At 33.4% G+C, this 21,183-nt stretch overlaps 1 protein-coding gene across 3 annotated transcripts in view; it reads left to right on the forward strand.

The window, feature by feature from the left end:
• LOC105144894 (T-box protein H15) overlaps positions 1–4,709 on the forward strand; it is a 71,351-nt gene extending 66,642 nt beyond the window's left edge. For all 3 annotated transcript variants that reach the window (XM_011054129.2, XM_087415394.1, XM_011054130.2), the window contains exon 6: positions 1,658–4,709. In XM_011054129.2, the coding sequence (XP_011052431.1) occupies positions 1,658–2,111 (454 nt within the window). In that variant the 3' untranslated portion in view covers positions 2,112–4,709. The remainder of the gene's footprint in view (positions 1–1,657) is intronic.
• The last annotated feature ends 16,474 nt before the right edge of the window (positions 4,710–21,183 follow it).

Below are 21,183 nucleotides of genomic sequence, written 5' to 3' on the forward strand. Positions count from 1 at the left end.
ATTGATTTGAGATTTGCTAATCGAACAAAATGAAGTCTATCTAGCGTCAAACCGATTCGTTCGCTTTAAATGGCAGAAAATGACTGGGACTCCTTCAGGCTACGCTAAGTCGAGAATCCATCAAGCATTCGCTCCTACGGTCTTTGGCTTTGCGCAATCGGTCTTACCTCGCCGGGCTTGAAATCAAAAGCAATTACGAAGCGCCGCCTCGCGCCTCGGATTCGCGATATCGTAATGAAGTCTTAATAATTGAGATAGACCGATCGATAATCGGCGTGTCCCTACACGCCGCTCCCGCGCGTAATCACGAAAGTAGGAAGTGACTCGCCGTTGTGATTCCGTGCGCAATGAGACTTGGTCGTTAATTATCGTCGACGTAAAGGGAAAGAGAAAGAGAAAGAGAGAAGGGAAAGGAGGAAGAAAGAGATACAGAATGACCCTCTCACCATTCGCGACGCGTTTTCATCCATGATCAGCCAATAATCCGCTCGTTAGCGTTTCTGCCGCGATAGCAACGAAGCAACGAAGGCGCGTCCGCGCACAATCGCGCGTAATTAACCCTAATTAAGCCCGTACCTAACGCACGAAATCATCCATCACATTTGTTGCTTTGGGGGAGAAAGAGATTCTCGCGATCGTCGTTGCCCTCCTCTCTCACTACCTACCTCATCTTGTGCGTACGTCTCTCTATGAGAGGAAAGCTCATCTTAATTACCCGCCATTCTCTCTCTGTCTTGTCTCTCTGTCGACTCTGTGTCCGTGAAGGAATCTCATTGATTTACTCCCTTTTAAGTGCTATTAATGCCGATAACGTCGATCGATTAATCAGCCGACCGGCGAGGGCCGCCTCTCTCGCCTTAAGAACGGACGATTTTATCTCGCTCTGTCTCGCGTTCCCGCGGCTTCAGACGATTTATTTGCTCGCCCGGCGCGATCTTTGCCGTTTCGGTCGATTCGCCGCGTGCAGGATCGCGACCTCTCGGTCATACGATTTGCGCTCGATCGGTTTCTCATCTAATCCCGGTGCCCAGCGAGCGCCGATTCCCAGACGACTTGTGTGCTAAATTTTATAAATGAAGTCTTTTATCTGCTATTCGATTATTCCATTATTAATGACAAGCGATGAGGATTTCTCCCTTTTACTCAATATCTTCAAAAATACATTTCGATATTGCATGCAGAAGTACTGCGATTTGTAATATATATTTTAAAAAAAGATAATAATATTTGAGAGTCTGACTTTCTATCCTATGTCTATTGAGGGGGATGGCTCTCTATAATAAGCTATTAGTAATTAGAAGTCAGAATTGTAAGTCAGAAGTTATAAGACAATAAGTTAATCAGTGACTGAATGGAGATGGCCCAATTCTTACAATTTGAAACTTAGATTATGTTATGACTAAGTCACATAGTATCTTGTCGTTTGCCCTGAAGACTGTCATCCTTCTGATTGATTGAAATACTATGACACAACGATCTAATGCAACTTGTTCTTGTATACGAGAATCATATTTAAGCTAAAGTAATTTAAGAAAATTCTTTTCTACTTACAATGCAAAATTGGGAAGAAAAGAATTAAGCGATTTATCTTAGGTATCAAACGTATCTAACCCATCTATTCTACGCTGACGATATCCTCTGTCTCTTACTATTTCAGAGATCCTATGGAAATTATGGAACAGCAACTGATGAGATGCGGCGTACCCCCGGTAAGAATCTACGAACACCTTGCTATGTCGTCGCAGGCCGTGGTAGCTGCAACGTTGGGTGCTCAGCAGCAACAACCGCAGCAGCAACATCATCAGCCATCCGCGCAACAGCAGCAACAGCATGAGAGCGGCGGACACGCGTTATCGTCCTGGCTGGCACCAGTATCAACACCGCTTTTATACGGTAGGGGTGCAGCCAGTTCTCCATCACTCTACTCCAACGCAGCTATTACTGCCACCCCTGGTTTCCCATATCCGCCGCTGGCGTGGCCCTGGCAACCACCCTCCGTCGCGATGATCTCGCGACGGTCCTCGCCCCCCACCAACCTGAGGTACGTGCCCTATCCAACAACGACCAGCTCACCCCCGCCGCTACGGACACGCCCGCCCACCCCTAATTAGCGATCCCCGCTGGCGCTGGCGACTCGACGACTGCGGCATCATCCCTCTTCCCTCTCTCTGTGATTATGGAACATTGACATCGGAATTGAAATCGAAATTGTCCTGACACGTTTTTATTTCGTCAGGAGTGCGATGGCGCGTATACATACACGCGTTGTATTATCGATAGATTACGGGTGGCAATATAGGGTAAGTGACATCTCGTTGCACTATTGTTACAATGATAAACAAATATAGGATTCGGAATAAAAGTGATTATTAATTATTAACCGTAAATTAGAATAATATTGAATTGTGCAATTGGAGCAAAGAAACTGGATGTAACTTTATTGTATGATATGATTACATGTTCTTTCGAGCCTTTATTATATTTTTTAAATTGGAAAATTAAGCTTATTTGCCATCTTAAAGAATTATTTTTCTAATATTATCTTATAAGGTCCAATTGTTTGACTTTAAATGAGGCTTAAACTTTACTTTTTCTCTTTCTTTCTTTCTTTCTCTCTCTCTTTTTAAAATCGAAAGAAAGAGAGAGAGAAAGAGAGAAAGAGAGAGGTAAAGGGGAAGAGCCTCGCTTAAAGCTAAAATAACATTGGTGTAATGGCCTGAAAGACATAAATTTTATTAATTTAACCAAATAGTTTGAAAACAATAATATACATCAGAAGCGAAACTATTATAACTAAACTAATAATTCAATTTTAATCTTTTAAGTCTCTTCATCTTTTAAGTTTCTGTTAATTATTGTATTATGTAATTATTATATGTTAAAAAAGATAATTTATGTTGAATATATGTACTTATGTCTGGAACATGATGTTTGACATAAATGTATCTTTTTTGTTCATTAATAATTTTTAGAAATTATTATCATGTTACAGATTATAATTTTATTATGTTGATTATTAGTAATATATTAATAGTTTCGTTAAAGGAATTAAATATTATTAAAGAAATTAATATTATTACATTTTTAGATCAACTTTTTTTAAAGAAGAACTAAGAATATTAATCGAATCTATGATTTTTCCTTGATTCCTCATATTCTTTGTGATGTCACTTAGTCCTATCACGTATGTGCAAGGGAGAAATCGAAATGATGTCGCAGTATGTCGTTTGTGACTGCGAGCTTAAGCGTGTATGGTGTTCTTAACATTCGTGTTTTTCCTTAGCACACAGGTGCAACCAAAGAAGAATGTCCCTAGCATCAGTGTGTTTAATTAATCACAGATTAACACTCTGAATACTAGGATGTGTATGCGTGCGTGCGTGCATACATACGTGCGTGCATGCATGAGTGTGTGTGTGAGCGTGGATGCATATAACGCGTATATATTTATATGATATAATATATAAATGTAATTCTATGTATACATGTCGTTCCATTAATGTGCACGAGGCGAACATATCGATGTCAGCTACACTGTTAAACATGAAAGGAGCAATGATAACCCAATCCCTTAAGTCAAATAACATTTTATTATTTTCGACTTCCATGTGTGTCAAAGTGTATTTTAATGATTAGCTTCAAAGTTAAATGTCGTTCATATTAACGTACGCATTTAGTAAATAATAATAACTCTGATATAATAATTTTGACTCAAATTTAATACATTTTTTTAAGTTAAATTGTTTAACTCTATTATTTTAACAAATTAATGATATTGAATAGTAATGGCAATTTATAGAAATGGTTAAAAATATTCAAATTGAATATAATTTGATATAATGAATTTAACAATGTAAAGTTTCGTATCAACAACATAGACTATTCAAAAATATTCAAGTACGAGCAATGGAATCAGGCATCTCAAGAAATTACAGATATATTGGATATACGTGAGTTTATGTGCATAATCGTTTATGTCAAAATTCTAAACATCCTATTTGAATGAATCTGATTGTGGATTGAGTTCAAAGTAACGAAATCATACATTGAGATATTCAAAGATATACAGGGAGATGTATGGGATCTAAGCATTTGGATACTCGAGAATCGAATTTATTCGCAAGAATCGCAAGCGTTTCAGCGTTATAATAAATTTCGACGATTCGCTGTATGTATGAATGATTTAGCGGAAGAGGTCTTATTCTTGTAAAATATCGTGTACAAAAATACTATATACGTTAAGTATTATAGATTTTTATATGCAATATAAATTCAAGAATACAGACTCGGGATATGCCTCGCCTCGTGTTCCCGTAATATCTCATCATTGTAAAGATTTGCGAGTATCACAGAGGATCGCGAAGTACGCGAATCTTCATATTCTGGTTTTCGATCTCGACTTGTAAATATTCTACGCTCATTAGAACGGACAAATATCTGTTGTAACGTGACAATTGTGTGTGCATGCATGTATGTATGTATGTATGTATGTATGCTTGACTGCTAAACATGTATAAATGCGAGGAAGTGTGAAATCGTGCGTGAGAGTACGATTCGACATAACTGTATTATATACCGCGATAGTATTAACGCGCGTCTTGTCAAGACGATGCAGATTTGTACATAAAGAAACATCTTATGATAGCGAATAGTACAGCTCCATATTTCCTCGATGTAGCACGACGAAAATAAAAATGAATTTTCATTAACCGACTTTAATCATTCAATCGCCTGTACTTTTTGCGTTTTTTTAAAGGTTATCCAAGCCAATAATTGTTTCGGTGAGGATGAACTTTTATCGATCTTTTTATTATTTATATTTTTTGTAATTTTTCGTTTTTAAATTATTTATCATTATTGAAAAATGTTTAGTTGAGATTACACATTTCCTTTTGACTTAGTAAACATTATCCTTAAAATATTACAGAAAAATCGTGGAATTCCTATTACAATAAAAATAAATTTCTATTATAATATTAGGAGAAATCACTAATACTGCCATAGACACTCCTTATTTTTCAGAAACTAGCTTGCATTTTAGATTAATAAAAATATACTGTTTAGATAATTAAAGAAATAAGAATTCATAATTCATATATTTGTGGTTTATTTCTGTACAAAATCAATTACAAACGAATTCTAAAAATGCAAAAATAAAATTCTTTTCTCTTGCAAATTGCGTAAATAATAATACCAATATTATTGATAATATTAAATCGTTTTACATGCTTATAGTTTCCTAAATCGGTTTTATTTATATTTTTTCTTATTTATTTTTTTATAATACGGTTTTAAACATAAAATCGAGGTATAGCGTAAACCGATACACCTATCTGTAAAACAGTCCATGAACTAACTTAATTTTTATAATGTTGCGTTATAGTATCAAATAATTCTATCAACTAAAGGCAACCATGTATTTATGAGAAAAACCTCAAGAAAAAAACTCTCGTTACATGTTTATGCCTTGCAGAACATAAAGTATACATATAAATGAATGAAAAATATTTTATAGTAACATTTAATGTTTAACGGGATTTTTTTTATGTTTTAACATTTACATGGTTTTTTTTTAATTTTTATTTATATTTCTAAAGTTTTATTTTTAACCTTTGTTTAGGAAATACTATCCAAAAACAAAATGTTATGTCAGTGTATCAGTGACCTTCCGCCATAATAAAATTCATTAAAATTAATTACTAATTAATTATTATGTATCAATTTGATATAAGATATTTAACGAACACAGAATGTAATAAAACGTTTTATTGCATTGTGTACATCATATAAGGAAAATTAATAGTAGCAGGATTATCTTTCTTTGATACTCTTTTATTTGATTTTGATTCAAATTCTTACATCTCTCGTAAGAGGACATATAATCAGTTTTATCATGTCTGTTTTTTTATCGATCAAAGACTCGTAGAATTTCATTCATTTTGCATTCATTTCGCGGACGATTCGAGAGTAGAACCGCGCGTTTCTCCCGTCACCTATTCTTACTCCTCTCAATGTACGTCCTCGTCGCGCCACCCAAGCTTCATCGCACTTTCAACTGCCGTGTAATTCTGTTATACCTATCTGAAATTAAATAAATTCATTTCACGGCCTGTCAGCGAGCAATTATTCTCAGATGAGGCCGCTTTAAGGGCTCGATTCGTTCCATGACTAACACCTTTTCTCACTCTTATTCCCTCTCTCTTCCACTTGTTCTTTCTTTCTGTCACTCGAACCCTCAGTTCAGCATCGGGAGCATGTCGCTATCGCCGTATCGTATTGTGTAGTCCTCGTCATTGCGATGGTCGCTTCACGTCGCGTCGTTGGGCGCGTCGGGTCGCTGCACCGCAACTGTTTCGCGCGATGGAGCGCAGCCGCGACGACATGAGATGCCCTTTAACCCTCGTTTAAACGCGAAATATGAAGCGTCGAATCAGATACCAATAACGAAAATACACATTATAATGTAGGTATATGATGATACTTTTAGCCATAGCAGGTAACTCAATTAGAAAAAGGAAACAATACGATCAAGATAATTGACATAAAGTGCATTACCTATAATTTTCCATTTCGTATCAGCATATATTTTATTGCATAAACGAATTATATAGAATATTTAAAATATTAAAAATATCTAACTTTGATAGTTGGAAACTAGTAATAAAGTTATCACTAAAAAGTCGCATCTGCGAGGATAACGATCCTGGTATATCTTTCTTGGAACTTGAAAAACAGGCAAATCTAAAATCCTCACTAACCTCACAGAGAATAGCTTAATAATACCTTTTTTTTTATTCGGAAAAACAAGGAAGCCAAGGTTAAACATCTAAATTGCACGTAGGGCGTTCACCAATTACTCCGAAGACATTCAACGAGTACTCGAGAGAGTCTTTTAAGGACCCGTTGAGTCAGCGACGGGAAGGACGCGGCGGCTAGATAGAAGGCATCCACGGTCGGAAGAAACGCGAAAGGAGCAGAAGACGACGGAGAAGAAGAAGAAGAAGAAGACAACGGAGGTTTCGCCGGGGCGCGAAAGCGATCGTGTGTTACGTCGTGATGGGTGGAGCGAGGTGAGAGAAACAGAGAGGCGGCTCCCGAGCTTGTAATTATGTTGATACGAATGATCTGCGGCTCGCCGCAAACCGGCGAAGAGCAACAGGAGAAGAGGTGGAGAAGAAAGCGAAGAAGAAAAGGAAGGATACGAGCAGAAGGAGGAGAAGAAAGAAAAGGAGAAGAGAGGGTGAAGCCTCTAGCAATGCTCACCGGCTGCTCTGTGTACCCCCATTTCTTCTTTCTTTTTCTCGATCTTCCTGCCTTTTTCTCCCTCTCTCTCATTGGTACTTTCTTCCCCTCATTTTCTCCTCACCTCCTCCTTTCCTTGACACTGTATATAACGTTCCCTCTGTGCATCTACCCGCACGCATTGCTCTTGCTCATCCCCGCGATGAGAGAGAGAGAGAGAGAGAGAGAGAGAGAGAGAGAGAGAGAGAGAGGACCAGACTTTAGGACCGTGGCGAAACCAGTTTAAGTGGTTAAGTGTAGATGTAATTGATTTCCATTTTACGAGGCTCTCTCGGGGAAGACGCTCCTCCACCCGCTGCGCAGCATCCATTCCCACCCCCGAGCAGTTGCAGCCTGTCTGTCCTGCATCCGCACGTCTCTCCCTCTCTCCCTCTCTCGCCCTCTTTCTCTTTTGCACCGCATCTTCCACCTCACACTCTATCTCTTCCTCTTGACAACTATACCTTTTATTACCCTCTTTCTTGCGGCAACCGCACACGCGTGCGACGCATACGCGCACAACATCGAACGCATAAATACGCATTATAATGTATCGGTGGATGCCCCTCGACAAGAGAGCGGCCTTGCCGGGCATAATCGTTTTCTCACGCCTCGTTCCGCGATGATTTCGGCGGGAAGGATGGAGGTGAGGTATTAACCCTTGCCCACCTCGTCGTACTTCGCGCGGGAGAGACGCGTTTTCATCCTCCCGCGTTCCAAGTGCGGAAGGGTTAATCGTCGAGATTGCCGGTGATTAACCACGATAAAATCACGATGAAGTCAATGCGGCACGAAGCCGACGACGAAATTAACAGTCATTTCCTATTCGCACTAATATAGAAAGTTTCTAAATTACGAGAGAATAATATATAAATTTTTTAATGCCAGAAGTTGTATATTTTTGCATTTTTATAGCACTTACAAACCCAGTTCCACCAATGTAAGATTATTTTTAATTTATTTCAATTCACTCTTTATTTATTTCTAATTTTTAAAATCAGAAAAAATTATTGATTCTTACAATTAGAAAAAGATGAAGAGTAAATTAACTGAGATAAAGTTGATCTATATTGGTGAAAGTAGACATTATATTAATCACTCGTATTTCTTTATTTAATAAAATATAAGATAATTTTTTATTAAATATTAAGAAATTAAAAAAGAAAGCCGACAAAGTTAGGATCATACCTTAACAGGAAATAATCACGTACGTGTTGTTGACGCGGGATAGATTAGAAGCTCCGGGATTGATCGATGAACATTGAAAGTGCTTAGGTTCGTAATGAAGGCTCGACCGAGCGGCATGCAATTACGAGCGCAGTGATAAAAGTTAGTAACGAATTAGCGGTTTGTAAAAATGACTGGCCGCTTCTGACAGCTCCGAGACGGAGAAAGTACGATGGGGGCGAGTTCTTACGAGCTGCTCGTTTCGTGTCGCTACAAGTTGTTCTTTGGGGGCGAACGAATTTACGATCGATACCTTAATTGCAATCGAACGAGCTATTTCGAGGGCCGGCAAAGGTTAATGCACCATTAAGAAGCACGTTACGGAAGGCGGTGTCCACGCTCGTTGTCTTTGAATTTTTTTTCCTCCAAACGCCAATTTTTTTTAATTAAATTTTGATATGTGCAATTTTCGGTGATCTAACGAAAGTATGAAATGACTACAAATGCTCTTTATAACTAGAAAGAGAGAAAAGAGTCAAGTCGCATCCTCTAAATAAACGTTTTTTCATTGTTCTTTTCCAAACTTCTTACACTGTCCATCTTTTCTCTTTTTCTCTCTACATTGAAGAGAAAGGAGAGAGAGAGAGAGAGAGAGAGAGAGAGAGAGAGAGAGAGAGAGAGAGAGAGAGAGAGAGAGAGAGAGAAATAGACGGTACAAAAAAATTCAGCTAAAAAGAACTTTTTCACGTACTATCCCATTTATCTACTCTAATTTCGGCAACATTTCGGGTTAACAAGCGAGTCATTTGTTTGACGTAAAATAACTCTTGTAAAGCGTAAATTAGACAAGGAAAGCAGAAAATTCAAGGAAAGCGTCATAAGAAAATGATGCATTGCGCGTAGAAAGAAAGGAAGGGATGCAGCAACAAGAAAAGAGGACGGGAAGAAAGTCGCGGAAGGAGAAATGAGAAAGAGACTGAGAGATGAGAACGAGAGAAATAGAGAGAAGCACTCGGCAGAGAATATGTAAATTAGGAACTCCATGTGAATGCGGAGATTTATGGCGGCCCGTACACATTTCTGAGCGCAATAAATATCAGTAAGTAGCGACGCGCGGGACCGCGTCCGGATCGGGTCCGCCTCTCTTTCTCTCTCTGTAATGTAGGTATACATATGTACTACTAATACCACTGTATCGTTAATGCCGCCACCAACCGCGATTCATCCGTGTGGTGCACAAGATCGCTGAAGAAATTTCGAGAAAAATGATCACGGTCGATCACGAGATCGGTGAGGATTACTGATGACAAAGATAAAGGATTCGAGTTCTTAAATTATATTTAAACTTTCTTCGTAGTCTGGAAACCTTTATGGATAAAAATGATTCTTTCTAAAATAATTCAAGATACAAAACAAATATTACACAAATTTAATTTTAGACAATGTAGTATAAAAGAAGGGCAAAGAGCCAGTAATGTAGCAAAGAACTTTAATTTTAATTTTAATTAAAATTCTTTGCTATATTACTGGCTCTCTTTGCCCTTCGTTTGTATTACATTGTTTTATACTTACAGAGCCTTATTACTATTTATGAATTTTAATTTTAGACCTAAAGAGAAACAACGCACGATAAAATTTTAGTTCGAGAATTCGTCACTCCTAAATTCGTGAAGAAAGCTAACGATTTTATACAGAATTTCATCAATCAAAAATTTGACCGTCTAGATTTCGAATATCTAATAAAAAAACTTATATAAATAAGACATTCATACAAATAATCTTTGTAATGAACTTATAGTAATTAAGAAATACATATCTTTAAATATTCTAATGTTATCTCTATATACGTGACTTTGATAATAGTCGGCTTAATCTAAGAACTCTAGTTTTACATTGTCGTAATTACTGTTGGTGGAACAAACGCAAAGAATGAGACGAAAGCACGCAACAGAATCCGAGCGGAATGAAATACGAAAACGGAACGGTAGGACCTGAAGAAGAGAGCCGTCGAGAAGACTCCGTGGGTGGTGTAGTTGCCGAGAGAGATCTCCCTTTCCTTTTCCCTTCCTTCCTTTCGCATACATACACATATACATGTGTACACGCACAAACGTCGTGGAGTCGGCGACGTTTCTCTTAACGCATCCTGCTACTTTGGTAGGTGACGCCCCTGCATCTCGATATCCCTGTCACTCTTTTTGCTCGAATGCAACCGAATGCAGCTGTGGCAAGAACCGTGTAACAATCGAAAACCATAGAACGAACACGTTGATACGTTAATACGATTCTAGAGCAAAGAATGGAATTGCATATTTTTTGTGTATAACTCTATTAACTTTTTAATGATGAAATAAAATAATAAATTAGTAAAAAGTTTTCATATTATTACATATTATGACATCGAATTGCTTAAACACTATCGCCTGTTCCATTCGTTAATTTACGTTGCAAATATATTATGAGAGAATATTTTCTGTAATTTTCAGGTACATGATATCGTATAAAATTTTCATTGCGGTACAAATTCAATATTATATAATCATATTATATATATTTATATATACACGTATATATAAATATAATATAAAATATGCATATGAATTAGTAACGTTTTCAGGAAGACTTTATTACTTTTGTATTATTATATGTTTTACGAGCCACGATACTAAATTTATTCTCATCGCCATCGTCAAGTGGTTACGACACGTTCTTTCGCGCTATAAAAGTAACTGTGAAACGCGATCAATTACAATCTGGTCATGCTTTAACCGCAGAAACTCATTGTCAACCACGATTACGCGAAACAGATTCACGCGTTGGTTTGTCTGTGGGGGATTCCCCTAAAGAAATATTATTGACATTGAATTAATTACATTGACAAAATAATTTCAATGCAATAAAAAAATCAATGCTTTAAAGAAAATATTATATTTTTAAATTTTATATAAAACAGTAGAAGAAAAAAGATACAACAGAACATGTGTGACAAAAAGGAAGAATAACTCAGCAAAGTTTGGTAGTCAATCGACAGATTATTAATTAGCTCGTTTAAGAGACTATACCGCTCGAACGGCAACTTTGGAGGACCGATGGAAGATGAAGAAGAGAGAATAACGAAAGCGACGATTAACCTCGTCGTCAGCTGGGTCGTTCTTCGCACCTGCTCATACGAAGAAGAATTAACTGTCCTCGAAGTCAACCGACTATGATAATCGGACGAGCTACGACCTAACAGCGGTTTAGACAAAGTGATTTCATAAGTAGGCTTTTTGTCGTAGATCAAAAAGCCTACTAAATAGATAAATAAAATTAATGTCGTCGAATAACATTATTCATCATGAAAAATTAATTAATTTTCAGAAAAAGAGCATTATCTCATTACAATAATTTTTTTAATAGCTATAATAAAATCAGATTAATGGACAATATCTTAACTTTATAGTACTTGGAAAATCGATGCCATGCGCTTGCATGTATTACAAATGCATTTTAACAGATAACTAAAAAAAAGGCAAATCTATTCTGTAAAATTTTATAAAAAGATATAATTGATTGAAAACATTTTTTATCATATTAAGTAGATATTGTATTATTCAAAGTTTTTTTTCCTGTGTCCCGCTCATTTAATCTTATAACTGATTTCTCAACGCTCTGCATTTATAATGAAATTATATTTTTAAACTGACAATCATAATTTTTATATGAATGTTTGCGAATTTTAATGAAGATTTCTATTTTCGTATAGAGACACGAAGAATAATTGGATGTCTGTTCGCGCTAGTCACTGAAAGACAGAGTGCTAAGTAGGTGCACTAAAATATACGTTAATGGTCAATTACGGATACTCCATCTAGATTAACATTAGTTATATAGTTAGCGGTAAGAATGTCTCTCTTCAGCGGCCATCTGTCAGGATCAACGAGTCGTTGTTGCAAACCGTGTCGTAAATGCAGATTTTCTATGATGCAACTATGTGACAATAATGCGCTTAGCACGGCTAGATTTATGGCCGCTTATGGGATTTAAACTCAACAAATCCAAGCGGTTACGAACGCGCTCTTCCGCTTGATACTTCTCCAGCAAATTCGCACATTTATGCTCGGCATGGATATGCATAATTGTGCATTTCGATAATAAATCATGATAATTGTTGTGCCTGATTTTACGATCGAGATAAATTAGAATTCAATTGGATTTAAAGAATGTGATTTTTTTACGTCACATCATAAATTGATTTTAAGATTTATTTTAAATGATTATTTTTGCCAAATTCACAAGAAATGTAGAAACTTAAAAGAATTTAGAAGTATAAAAAATCTTCTAGGCGGCAGACTTTAAGACTTTTTTACGTTATATCTTTGACGAATGTTAAGGTCAATGAATTTCACGGTTAGAATAGAATTTCACTGCGAAAAAAAATTAGAGAGATAGGAATAAAAAGTTAGAAATTGACAAAAAATAAAACCTAGTATTGTCACAAATAAATGGTGGTACAAAAAGTAGAACATTTTAAACAAATTTCCGGAAATTCTAATTTTATGCGGTACATAGCTTAAAAAGAGAATTTCTTAAAAAGAAATGCAAGGTGTGTACATTCTTGCAAACCAATAATTCATCTCAAATAAACTGCACGATCTTAAAAAAATTTTTTGAGGTAGTAAAAGGTGAAAAGAAAAAACACAAAGAACCGACTATGTGTTATAAAAAAAAGTCTAGCTTCGAAATCGGAGCAGATGAGCTTAGAGGTGACAAGGGTGGTTAGGGGTTTATTATTTACAGCAGTTCGTGAGGCGTGTCACAATAGTATTGGGGTTTCCTCTTGAAAGTCCGACAATGTGCGCAGGATTTACGACTTTCAGCAGAATCGTCAATGGGCCCACACACCCCCGCCTACACATTCGCGTCATTTTACCGTTTTACTTCACAGTGTGAGAATGCGCACAAATATTTTCTGTCATAAATTCTGTTTTTTATCTGCTCGGTCAGGTCTTATTTACAGTCACTCTGATCTAATCCGTTCCCACAAGCGGTGAAAACCCTAATCACGTCATGAATATTCTCTACCTACTTTTACGTCATGAGTTTATCTTAACCGCTAAGTTTCATATAAACTTTTGTTTCTCCATTTCTCCTAATACTTTTTCCTTTCCGGAAATCGATGAAACATCGTGATTCGATAAGATCATAAACTTGGTAAATAACTGCTCTTTAGATAGATAAATAGATAAATAGATATCTACATAACTTTATCTATTGTGCGCTTTGGGATAACATCCTTTCAAGCGCTACGATATATATATTTATATTAATAAAATACATAATTATTAATTATAAAGACATTATATTAATAAAAGAGTAATTACATAATAATAACAATAGAAAAAGATTGTAATATAAAAAGTAATATAAAAAATAAGAATATACAAATAAAATAAAAGTAATCATTATTAATATAATGATAATAATTATGGATTTCAAAAAAACATTCGAATAAAATTGCTAATTAAGTTTAATTGGTAATTAAATAAAATATTAAATTGCATAAAGATATAACCCAAACAGAACAAGTCACGATAACATCAAAATGACGTTCATTTTAATATCATGATTTATTGTTCTACTTAGAATGTTAGTAAAATGTTCTATAATTAGTTTTGCAAATTACGAGAGTTATTTGAATTAAACAACGTCTATTCTATGCTTATAAAATAAGTTCGGATTAAGACAGAATCATGAGACTAGTTTCATAACATAATAAATTTACCTTTCTTCAAATATATACGTTTATTATTCAACCTAATCACCGTTTAATACAACATATTTTTTCCCAATGCTCTTTTTTTTTCATTGCGGCCATAAAGACACTTTTTCTCGATCCAATAGTCAACAGTCAAAAAGTTAGCCTTTCAATACCTTTTTTATTTATGAAAATGACAGGCAATTTGTACATATTTTATTTAAATTTATTAAATTTAATAAATTTACTATTAAATCCTCTTTCATTTAAATACTTAAAATTTAAATTTTTATAATAATTTATTCAAATATAACTCATTTTTTCCTAATAACTCTACATTTTGATTTGAATTCAAATTAAAAATTTAATTTATTAATTATATCTTTCTAATAAAATAATTTTCAAACAACAATACATAAAACTATTTCGGAAATGAAAGTTCTAAGTTGTACAAGAGATATGGAACAATCGTAAATTTTCATAATCGTCATTTCCCGATTACAAGGCGACCTTTTTTACCGTTAACGTTATTACCAAAATTTTATTACTAAAACTTTATTAATCGTCACTTTGTACACAATGCAGAAGAAGAATTTATGACACGATTATCACGTAACGACGTGAGAACAAACTAACAGCTTGAACATATAGATTAGAAATTCAAGGCAGTTCGAATACTGGTTATAATGTGTTTCTAATCTCGTGTTTCTCATCTCTCGTCTATGAAGCGCTTGAGAATTTATTTCTTAATCGACTCTACACTGAAAGAAAAATTTTTTGTATATGCAACTTTAATTGCAGTAAAGTAATTATGACTAGAAGCTCCATTTTTATAGTTACTACTCTATACTGTTAGTAATAATAATTATATTTATAATTATAAATACTAAAAATATATACGATCTCCGAAAACAATTATAATTTTATATCACATATTCGTTTTCGTAATTTTAATACACAGCTTTTTACTTAAAAATAAATAAAAAAATTTTCCCAGAAAAGAAAAAGATTATTTTTCAAAAGTAAAAGTTATTGACTTAAAAGTTATTGACTAACCAAATAATACATTCTTTGTGGTATATATAACTATAAGTATAATTATTATTACTAATAGCAGTAAGAATTATAGTAGTAATAACAATAAAAATAAAGAACTTACCCATAATATTATATGATGTAATTATAGTCACAAATACCAAACACTTTTGTCAGTGGTATAATAAAATAAAATTGTAGAATTATAATTCTTTTATCAGAAACGCAAACAAGTCGAATAGCGAACTATTTGGTGCTCGATAAATTTGTCTTGCAACAATATAGAACTTAACAGGGTAATCACGACGGATATCTCTTTCGAAGATAATCAGTACTGTTCCCTCCACGAATAATCTAGCGAACGGCGACGCTTAACCACCGGCCATGGTGGTGGCGATGGTAGTGGTCGAATAATTCGGGACGGTCGTTAGTATTTGCGATTAGCTCGCTCCGGCGAACCGGAAGGGGCGATTCTCTTCTCCGTGGGATTTCGCGCCTAATCTCGGTCGGATCGGCGAGGCAAAGGCTCATCGGTCCTCGGCCAGAATCGCGGAGGTTGCACAACGTAATTTAGATCAATAATTTAGATTCGCATCCATGATCGATATCTTTTCGTAGCTCTCCATCGTGTGGCGTTCTCTTCCGTCATTTGATGGGAAAGATTTCGTAAAGATATCGGCATAGGTGCACAATGCGCTCTTTCTTTAACCGAGCTCGTTTTTCAAGTCTAAGTCACTTAGATTTTGTAAAATATTTGATTATTAAACTGTAACAAATTGAGCTTGTTGGTAATATAATAAAATACCTTCAGAAGGAAAGAAATACCTCTCACAAAGAGAAAACCTAGTTTTTTCCCATAACTTTTAATGTATCAATAATGTGTGTATCATGTAATTGAGAGAAACATTTATTTTATTGATATGTGACTAACAAAAACTTTCTTAACCTTTCAAAATTATATTGTTCCAATTAAAATTGTTAATCTAAAAAAATTTTGATTAAATAATGCAATTTTGATTATTCTAATTAAATTTTTATTTACAACGGTTTAATTTTGTAATGAAAAAGTGAAAAAATTTTTGTTAGTCACACATCAATAAAATAAATGGTAACACATATGTAAAACATTTCTCTTAGTACAATAAAGAGAGAGAGAGAGAGAGAGAGAGAGAGAGAGAGAGAGAGAGAATTTATCTAACAATATGTTTCAAAGAAAACCGTTCACAGAGGAGACTGGGAACATCAGAGGAGACCGGGAGCATCAGACGAGACCAGGGATTGATTGTCATACCCCATAATAACAGACCTCAGTGGGGTTTCTCCTTTTTTTATTTAAAGTGAAATATAAGTTGAAATTATTTATGTATGACATAGTATACATACAACCTTTCTTTTAGTTTTCTCTATAAAGCCTATTCTACAATTTCGTAAGCGTGTAATTGTAAACTAAGAATTTGATTGTAATTGATGAATCCTTACAACTATAACCACTTACAACTACACTTACGCAATTGTAGAATAAATTTAACAGATAAACGACATACTAGGTTTGTTCGCATGCTCTAACATATTATTGTTCCTACCAAAATTCCTGTTCGTTCCATTGACTGCATTGAAGTGAGTAGGAGCTATGATAAGAGCATGTTGGAGAACGTTAGAACGATGCAAACAAACCTTCGGTTACCATGTGGTAATTTTACTTCAATGCGATTATTACCAATACATTAAGGTATTTAATTATTATACTAATACATTAAGGTTAATATTAACACTTGAATCGTGAAAAAAGAAATTTTTGAAAGAATAAAAGAAGAGAAACACATTGTTGTAATTTAGCGAGACTCTTCAAAGAATTGCTAGCATCATTGAGTCTCTTGTTGATTTTCAATTGTGGTTTTCAGGAAAAAGCTACCTGCGATTCGACATGGGGCCTTGTAAATGCTCTATCCTGTAAGATTCTTTCACAATAAATACGTGACAATATTCCCTCTGATTATCTCGTTGCTTGAGATTTTAGAATTTTCGCATTATATGATCCTCATATAGAAATTTTTTACCTTTTAAATTTTTTAAATTAGTTTTCATTTATAACTGTTATAACATATTTATTAAAATTCTATTGAAAATAAAAATAATATATTATTTTATTAAATTTCAACAAAATCTTAATAAAAATCTAATTATTGTTATAATAGTTACAATTAAAAATATGTGAGAAAAAAACTAATTTACTCTAATTTAAAAACTTAAAAACTCAAGAAACTCATTTTTCGGCTAAAAATTATTCCCTTACTATGTACATATATTAGGTGTTGGAATTAATTCGTAGCGTTTTTAATGAAAGAATGTTATTTATTTCACATGAGCATTAAAAAATACATTAATGAAAGTACTTCCCATCACTTGTAAAACGCTACGAATTAATTCCAACACCTAATATATATATATATATATATGTATATGTATATTATTTTTATATTTTAAAAAATACTTAAATTTTTATTAATGTAATTTTAAACTTATTTAATGTTATTTTAAACTATCAATAATATAATCTTTTACTTAATATGAGAAATGCTCTGAGAGTGTGAAATACTCTTAGCTACTCGAATTCCTCAGCTGAAATACAAGTGTTGATTTGTGATGATTGATGTAGAAATGTCGAAATATCTCTTATTTAATTCAAAGAACACATTCCTTTTGATCATTCATAAACAATACCTGGATGTAAATTTTTGCACCGTGTTTTTAATATTTTATATCTTCTAAAAGTTAAAAACGAAATTAAAGTAAAATCTATGTTTTTCAATATAAAATTTTCTAATCAATCGATTGGTAACAATGATGAATTTTCGAAAAACGAAACATTATTCATTCAAATCTGCGTGTTAAACAAAACCAATTTTCTTAAATATCCTGCACAAGCTGAAAATTTTGTTGACGCGTATTTGCACCCAAGTGTTACTTACGGGTTAAATATAAGATATTGATATTAACCTAATTACGTAATATTTTATTTTTGTGTCTGCAGATAATTTTTATATTGTATTATAAAAAATAAATAAAGATATATTAAATTGCAAATACATATAGACATATACAAGATCCTGGAACGAAATTTTCAACAAGTTTAGCCCTTGGGTGTTCCTCACAGTGGGGTTTCTTGGGTGTCACGCGACACATGGAGAGCATCGCGGTCACATTTATCACATCGATTTTTCATAACAATACCTAAACTTCGACAATGTGCCGAAATTCCTGGCCTGCTTGACTTCGAACTTCCGTACCGTTCTATCAACAAATAAAAGGGCGAAAATTTCTATTCACTAACATTAACTCGACTTAAATGGGTCAAGGAGAATTCTCCAAGGAGGCATCTCCTTGTTGTCACAGATGACAAAATTTCTATCTAAAAGTTTACACGCTGAAAATTATTTCTTCAAGGTTAACTTTACAAATATCTTCACCTTCTGGCAACATAAGAAGCATCTTGTCTCCTTATAATCAGACAGAAGAAATGTTATTTTTAATATAAATTCTTTTATAATTGATATATATATATAGAGAGAGAGAGAGAGTTCAATAAAAGAGCAATCTAAGCCTAAAAAATAGGAGAAATAGAGAGAAAATTCTATTTTTAGCTAATGTTTTTTCACTGTTATTATAAATTTTATTTAAATTTGGTTGGAATTATTTGTCGGAATATATTTGCATTTTTGAAGCTTTTAATTAAATAATATCATAAACATGATATTATTAATATAATATTATTCAATTAAATTAAATATTAAATTAAAATAAAAAAGGATATAATATTGAAGGTATCAGTAAGCTAATTTATATTTAATGAAAATGAAAAAAATAAAAGTGATGACAGTAGGCTGACCCATATTTTTAGAAAATGTGGGTTAACTGTTGCGGTAAACCTTTTAATTCTAAAATGCTTTATATATATATATATATATATTATATTAGGTGTTGGAATTAATTCGTAGCGTTTTTTAATGAAAGAATGTTATTTATTTCACATGAGCATTAAAAAATACATTAATGAAAGTACTTCCCATCACTTGTAAAACGCTACGAATTAATTCCAACACCTAATATATATATATATATTTAAATAGAGTTGTAAGTTAATAAAAAATAATGTTTTGTACAAATGTAGGTGACAGTGATAAAGCAAATTAGACGCGTTAAATATAAAAAACCTAGTACTTACTAGCTCAGTCTCTTCTTATTTTATTATTATTTATTAATTTTTCAACCTTTTTTTTATTTATTGTTTCATAAAAAACTTGGATTTAAACTTAACTTCGTTTTTCCGATTACGAAATTTCATACATCGCCATTCAAGAAATTCACGAATAAGGGATTGTCGGAAGTTCGAAGAATCCTACTCCTCAAGAAACTTTATTCTTTGGTGGCATGCTTCAAGATGCCAGTTATACGAATATAACTAGACAATACAGAATGCGTATATGAGCACTAACACTTTATGATTTTATTCTGTCCAGAGAGAATAAATTCATAGTTTACGGCTTTATATTCAGTCGATATCGAGGGAAAAACAATAATGAAGATTTTTCGCAAATCTGTTAGAAATTTAAACTCTTTCGCTCTTAATACACGGAAACAACGGTTTTGCCGAAATATTTATTAGGTGTTGGAATTAATTCGTAGCGTTTTTTAATGAAAGAATGTTATTTATTTCACATGAGCATTAAAAAATACATTAATGAAAGTACTTCCCATCACTTGTAAAACGCTACGAATTAATTCCAACACCTAATAAAAATTTAGAAACATAAAAAAAAATTATATTCCCAAAATAAAAAATATCACTAGCTATTAGAAATTCCACTGCGGTGGCGTCTCCCTTTGTCGGCAAAATGCCAAACTAGAATGCGCACAAGTACCCTACTTTCCTCTAATCTTTTTTTCCTTTTCTATTCTCATAAGGTAAGAAATATCTGGTATTAATCTATCCTTCAAAAGAAGTCCCTCTAAAGTTAAGAAAATCCTTTTTTAAAACAGATTATTATAGGAATAAGTTTGAAATTCTTAACTAATACAATTTTCTTCAATGTAGATAAAGATAAAAAAATATATATATATAGTTTTGTTAGACCATTAAAATATTACTTAGATTTACACAATGGTTTATGATTAATAAAAAATGCTCATTCTTTTTTCTTCTGATAATGCTTGAACGTTTTCTATTGCCTCTAAAGATGATTCAAAAGGAAGTTCAAAAAGAAACATTTAACCAATAAGCCTGTTCTTTATCAAAGCATTCTCTGAATTGGTAAGTTAATTGAAAAAACTTTATTAATATTTGTTTTACTTCAACTTATTATAATAAATCATATGCACCAGTTCAGAGAGTTCATCGATAAGAGTTCATTCTTATTAGCGCTCGTTTTTTTTAAATATATGTTACAGATCGAAAATTTTGGTTAGAAATTCGAATTCTCAGAAATTCTTAAGAACTGTTACGTCCAGAAATTCTTAAGAATGTAATCAATTTTTGATATAATTTATGTAAAACGTTCTATTATCTACAAGAAAGAATGTCTTAAGAAAATAATAAATCAAATTATTCTATTAAAATGTGGTTTCAATCACCTTCGTAAAGACATAAAAGTGAACAATACCGTCTTTTCCCAGAAAAACTATTTAAATAAAAGTGTAAAAGATTTATTATATGACTAAACTGTGACTAAAAAGAGAAAGTTTAACATCAATTTTTTCTTAAGAATAAGAAAACCGACAGTAAAAGGAAAATAAATTATTTTCATGCAGGCACAAACGAAAATAATTTATTTTCCTTTTACAATGAAAAGCATAGACTGCAATAGATACACAGTAAAGACTTGAATCTACTAGGAATTGCATTTTAGTTGAAATCTTTCTAATTTTTGGTTTCTATTGCCTGTATTTTTCAATGTGTTTAAGGCTTA

The sequence above is a fragment of the Acromyrmex echinatior genome, chromosome 18 (genome assembly GCF_024713525.1).
Source record: "Acromyrmex echinatior isolate Ae372 chromosome 18, ASM2471352v2, whole genome shotgun sequence".
Taxonomy (NCBI): domain Eukaryota; kingdom Metazoa; phylum Arthropoda; class Insecta; order Hymenoptera; family Formicidae; genus Acromyrmex; species Acromyrmex echinatior.